This window comes from Atractosteus spatula, chromosome 20 (genome assembly GCF_055471065.1).
Source record: "Atractosteus spatula isolate fAtrSpa1 chromosome 20, fAtrSpa1.hap1, whole genome shotgun sequence".
Taxonomy (NCBI): Eukaryota; Metazoa; Chordata; class Actinopteri; order Semionotiformes; family Lepisosteidae; genus Atractosteus; species Atractosteus spatula.
This window is the reverse complement of record NC_142725.1, coordinates 6081898-6087358: the sequence shown is the minus strand read 5'-3', so window position 1 is coordinate 6087358 and position 5461 is coordinate 6081898. Positions and strand designations below refer to the sequence as shown.

At 42.2% G+C, this 5461-nt stretch overlaps 1 protein-coding gene across 1 annotated transcript; it reads left to right on the top strand.

The window, feature by feature from the left end:
• Nucleotides 1-656: 656 nt before the first annotated feature.
• On the top strand, nt 657-4961 carry LOC148817421 (uncharacterized). Its single transcript, XM_088938379.1, has 4 exons — nt 657-690; nt 1627-2479; nt 3264-3444; nt 4752-4961. Exons 1-4 carry the CDS (start codon nt 687-689, stop codon nt 4959-4961), a joined length of 1248 nt encoding a protein of 415 aa, XP_088794505.1. The 5' UTR covers nt 657-686.
• Nucleotides 4962-5461: the final 500 nt, after the last annotated feature.

Below are 5461 nucleotides of genomic sequence, written 5' to 3'. Positions count from 1 at the left end.
GTGGGTTATCTGTGGGTTATATATTAGGTTATATCACAAAAATGATCATTACATCACCACATGTATTACACAGCGTCCCTTTGTCAGCAATTTAACTCGGGAGTTTTATTACACATTTTGTATTTTGCATATTTGGAAGAAACACAGAGCAAAGCTCTGTTTGACAATATATGCAGTACAGAATCACAAGCTCAAGGGCGCTATTGACCTGATTCTGCAATCCTGTGTCATAGTCGCTGGCTCACTGGCTTTGTGGAGACCTGTTGTTTTGGAGGTTGGAGGTTGGAGTACTGTATGTTGTTTAAGGAGCGTTTTAGTATTTTTTTAGGTTTGTTAAACGAAAGAGCTGTGTATTGTTTTTGTGTGCACCCGTCCCTGGATTTATAAGCATAAGCTTTCCGAGTTTTAGCTATAGCTATGCCTGTGTTTTCACTGCTGCCGATTTTTTTTAAAGTGATGTTTGACTCAAAGGTATTTGGCTTGGTGCTTCACCACTAATGTAAAAAAATACATCTTATAAGTTTTAATATAGGCATCCCTATGAGAAAAGGGATCACTCTTAAAATAACTACTTTGGCTGTGGAACTGTTTTGCAGGTGCATAGAACACTTACAGTACCTCCTCTTCAGCAAGAAACATCTTAACCTCAACTGTCTGACCAGGTTAAGACTTCAGCAGCAGACAATATGAGTGAGTATATGGAGTTGTGATGCTGTTTAGGTACCAGAAGCATCTTGGTCTTCCAGATTGGGTTGCCACTTTGACCAGTGGTAATCTTGAACCTGGACTTGGTGTTGCAGTAATGCTTGAAAGCAGGGGTGTCCCATCAAGGTCTCTTGAAAGGAGCAGCACCTGAACAAGTGGGAGAAGCTTGTAAGCCAGCTGGTTCCTTATTTAATCCCTTAAGAGCTGGGTTAGAGAACACGTGGTAGTGCCGGCCCTTGTGATCTGAATTCTGGAAGATCGATTGGATTCTTGAATAAATGCAATGCCTCTGGGGTTTCCTTCTTTGGTGCACTGGATCAGGGGCATGGGGAGGGCACCAACCATTGATGCCACTCCTCAAGAGGCAGCCCCATGCCCAGTCTTTAGCTTGAGTTTTTTTGAAGCAGTGATGCTTCCCAAGAAAGCACACAGGGTTTGCCTTCTCTTCCTGTCCTGAAAGGTGCTTCATTTGTAACTAGAAGCAGTTTAATCTACATTGCTCATGACTAAGCAATGCATCTCATTAATGAGAGAGGGGTCCATTCCTTTTGTGACCTGAGGTGCTTTGGTGGTGCAAATGGGTGGCTTTCATGGCTCAAGAGTATGTTTTTCCTGGTTGTGTGTATGGGTAACCTAGTGGTCTCCTTTTATTGTGCAGTAACCTATTGGTGGTGGACTGGATTGTGAGAGGATGGCTTTCCCCTCCATAGCAGGCCTAAGCAGCAGTAATATTTTGCATGGTAGTGTATTACTGGAAGATAAGGTAATATCTTGGGTATAGATACCTAATAGATAGCTAATAGAAACCTTGATTGTATTATAATGCATGCAAAGCAGTAGAGGTTGTGAGAATCATCCGAGATCTAAATAGAAAATGTTGTGATGCATCCCATGGATCTCTTTCAATATTTGTGTTCATAGGTGTGTTGCTGCTTGGTGTGGAGAGCTCAGGATTTGCCCAGATGGGATTACTCCCAGTTGACTACAATGAAAGCTTTTATCATCATGCGAAACCTGTTGGATATCTGAAAGGCTTCTCTCACATCCTGTTCAGTCCAACTGGGATAATGTTTGCAGTCCGTAATGCAGACATCTATACAGGATCTCCTCCAGTGAATCCGAATGAAGACTGGCTGATGACTACAGCCAAGAAAGCTGGCAAAGGAGAATGGGATCAGTTTCACTCCCTCTTCTTCCATCCAGAAGGCAGCCTCTATGCTGTGACAAAAAGTGGGGAATTCTACAAGGGTCCCCCTCCTGAGAATGAGTGTGTGTCCTGGAGGTACAGGGTTGCTACGAAGATAGGAACTGGAGGATGGCTTTTCCCTTCTCTGTTCTTTGACCCTGAGGGTATCCTGTATGCTGTGACATCAGAAGGGAAGCTGGTTAAAGGAAAACCTCCAAGTCACATGAATCAAGACTGGATCAGTAGTGCTGAAACTGTTGGAACTGGAGGCTGGGCAGAACTTACCCATTTCATGGCCTTCTCTCCCAATGGCAATCTGTGGTGTGTCTCCAAGGATAAAGGGAAGATCTACTCTGCTCCACCGCCAAAGCTTGCCACTGACAACTGGCTTGAAAGAGCCCAGAACCTTGGCATTGACTACAATCACTACCAGATACTCGCCTTGACGCAAGATAAAACCATTAGCAAAATCTTAAGCTTGGATTTTGAAGTCAACATTGCCAAGATCCTTTCCAATGTCCCTCTGACAGTCGGGCAACATGACTGTGACAACACTGCAGGCACTGTTCCTTACACTGCCACTTTCCAGTAAGTTGATCTTTCTTGTTGCTTTTTATGGTGCAAGCTGGCCTTCCCACACAGGGAGACCCTAAAAGCCAGCATTTAGAGGTGTCTGAAACTGTATTCCAAGGTCTTGTAGAACAACCAAAGCTCTTCCCTCAAATTTGTGGAACTATGTTGGTCCATCTAAAATGTTTGGAGATGACAGGCAATTGTACTCTGCCAGCATTTAGGTGTATGAAACTGTATTCCAAGGTCTTATAGAACAACTGAACTTCCCTCAAATTTGTGGAACTGTGTTGGTCCCTGTAAATGTGTGGAGATGTGAGGCAATTGCACTCTGCTCCAGCATCCAGGATTCAGTTCTGCCTCAGTCCAGTTCTGAGCTCTTGGCTTCTCAAAACCTTCCTGTACATCCACATACTTGACTAGATGTGATGTCTTTCAAATGAAGACCCCTCAACTTCCTGGCTCTTAAACTGTGCAGTTGACCAAAAAATGGGAAAGTCTTTGAAAAGATCCTTTCAAAGGATTTCTTGGTCACGGTTTAATCCCTGCTCAAAAGTTGACATCAGCAGTTTCCTTAGGTTCTCAATTTAGAAACCAATTCCAAGAACATGCCTTCACAGATGTGCTGGTTCTGGGTAATGTTATCCGCTCATTTCCTTTGTGACTTCTTAAATAGTGGCCATCAGGTGTGGAAAGAGCTCAAATTTCTGGACCACTCTGTAGTCCATAAACTTATATATAATAGTTCTTGTTGACAACTTGACAGAATGGTAAATAATGCATTTCATGTTCAACTGGTTAGGTTTTCAGAGTCACTTACCTTGGAAAGCTCCTTTTCCCATGAGCATGGTTTTACTGTGGCAGTTGGGGCATCGACAACCTTCAAGGCTGGAATCCCAGTGATTGCGGCGAATGAAACTACGGTCACCCTGGATGTCAGTATAAGTCACACCTGGAGCTTTACAGAGACCGAAAGGAAAGAGGTGGGTTTTCAGTGCTGGATATTCCTAAATGGAAATGGCCATTAGCTCAACATGCTCAATTAAGGCAAGATGGTTGCAGTGAGGGGTACAGAACATGTAGTTCTATATTCAGAGAATATAGACTTGCATTTTGAATCCCCTTCAAGTTATTCATCTAGCATCATCCAAATAGATTGGGGGACTCTTGGGTGACTTCACAGAATACTTAACACTTTAGTTTACACCTTCCTTTTCTTGACATGACAACTGAAATAGAAAGGATTGGAAACTAAGCAAAGTCATAAATTAGCTTGAATGCCCACTGTCCAACTACAAAATGAACATCCAAGAGGCTTAAACAAGCCTATCTAAATGCAGCTTCTACCTTTTCTAAATCCCTATTGCCTTTCTGCTAGAATGCTAGTGACAAATAGATCCTCTGGTTTAAATCCAATTTGTACTTTTAACCTTACCCACAACTGAATGTATTGGTCCATCACCACTTCAGTTTTCTTTGTATGAAGGAGCACTACCTTGGCAACTTTCCAGGCAATGGGTTTTGTCCCATTTTGACTCTGCTTGGAGAAGTGTAAGCAGCCATGGCTAGCATCTGCTGAGGAGTTACAAAAGGCTGGTAGAATACAATCGACCCCAGGTCATTTCTCTTCTCTTTCAGCATCTAGGAACCATTTGTTAAGGCTTTGCCTCTGTCAATATTCGTCTTCCTGAAGCATGTTCTGTAGTTTCTACATATTCTTCTCTTAAAGGCATTTCTTTTGCTTTTTGTAGTACTGGAAAATGCCTTTTCCCTTGTGATATCCTTTTCTGTGTGTTGATCGCTAACCTGACCATGAAAACTACAGTATATCTATTGTACCACAGGTTTTGCAATTCCTACATTGGGTGGGGAAGGTGTCTGAAATACTTTTAAAAATGTTGACTGTTATTTGAGTCAAATCCTTAAAGAAAATCCCTTTATAGGCAGGGACTAGTTCCTGCTCATTTTCAGTAACTTGGTGGGAATCCAAGAATATTTGGATTATTCTTCAAAATACCCGGTTTTGTATTTGGGTAGTATTGTGAGCAGTTCTAATTGGAGCTAAAACTTCATGCCTGGGTAGCTTAGTCCAGACACTGCTTGGTAATTTCCCAAACTCCCATATACACCGGTAATAGGGGCAGAGGGGAAGAATAGCCCCATGGTCTCATATAAATCAAATTTTCTTCCTTCACAATGAAAATGCTTTTTTTCCCCCCTCCCTGGCTTCGTTCTAATTGTACTTCCATAAGTGAATATGCCAAGTGTTGATTTGCTGTTTTCTCTGAAGGTTGTCGACACTTCTACCTTGAGCAGCACAGTGCCCCCTGGGAAGGCAGTGAGGTTCAAGGCTGTTGTCCAGAAGGGAACCCTGGATGTTCCTTACAAAGCGAAGGTGACCACCATCTTTGGATACGAGACGGTTATTACTGGAAGATGGCTTGGAGCTTCAGTGTCCAGAGTGGGGATAAAGGAAGAAATCCTTGACCTCAAAAAGTAGCCATAGATCTGGCAAAGACTTGTATGAAGCATATTATTCAATAAATGGGCAAATACTAGCAGTTGTGAAGTTGTATTTATAATTAGCTTTTGTGCTATCTAAGAATACAAATTTTGACAGTGACACAATTTGTGCTGATGTACAGAGCCAAAACACATTGGATTTGAAATGACTATGAGGTTAAAGTGCAGAATGTAAGCTTTAATTTGAAGGTATTTACATCCCTCTTGGGCGAGCCATATAGGAATTGCGGCCCTTTTATATATATATAGTCCTCCCATTTTAGGGGACCAAAAGTAATTGGACAATTGGCTGCCCAGTTGTTTCTTGGCCATCTGTGTTGCATTATGAGTTCATGCACAAGAGCTAACAAAGGGTCTAGAGTTGATTCTAGATGTGGCATTGGTATCTGGAGTCTATTGCTATCCTCTCTAAACATGAGAACCAAAGAAGTGTTCATGCCATAAAAACAGGCCATCATGAGGCTGAAAAATGAGACT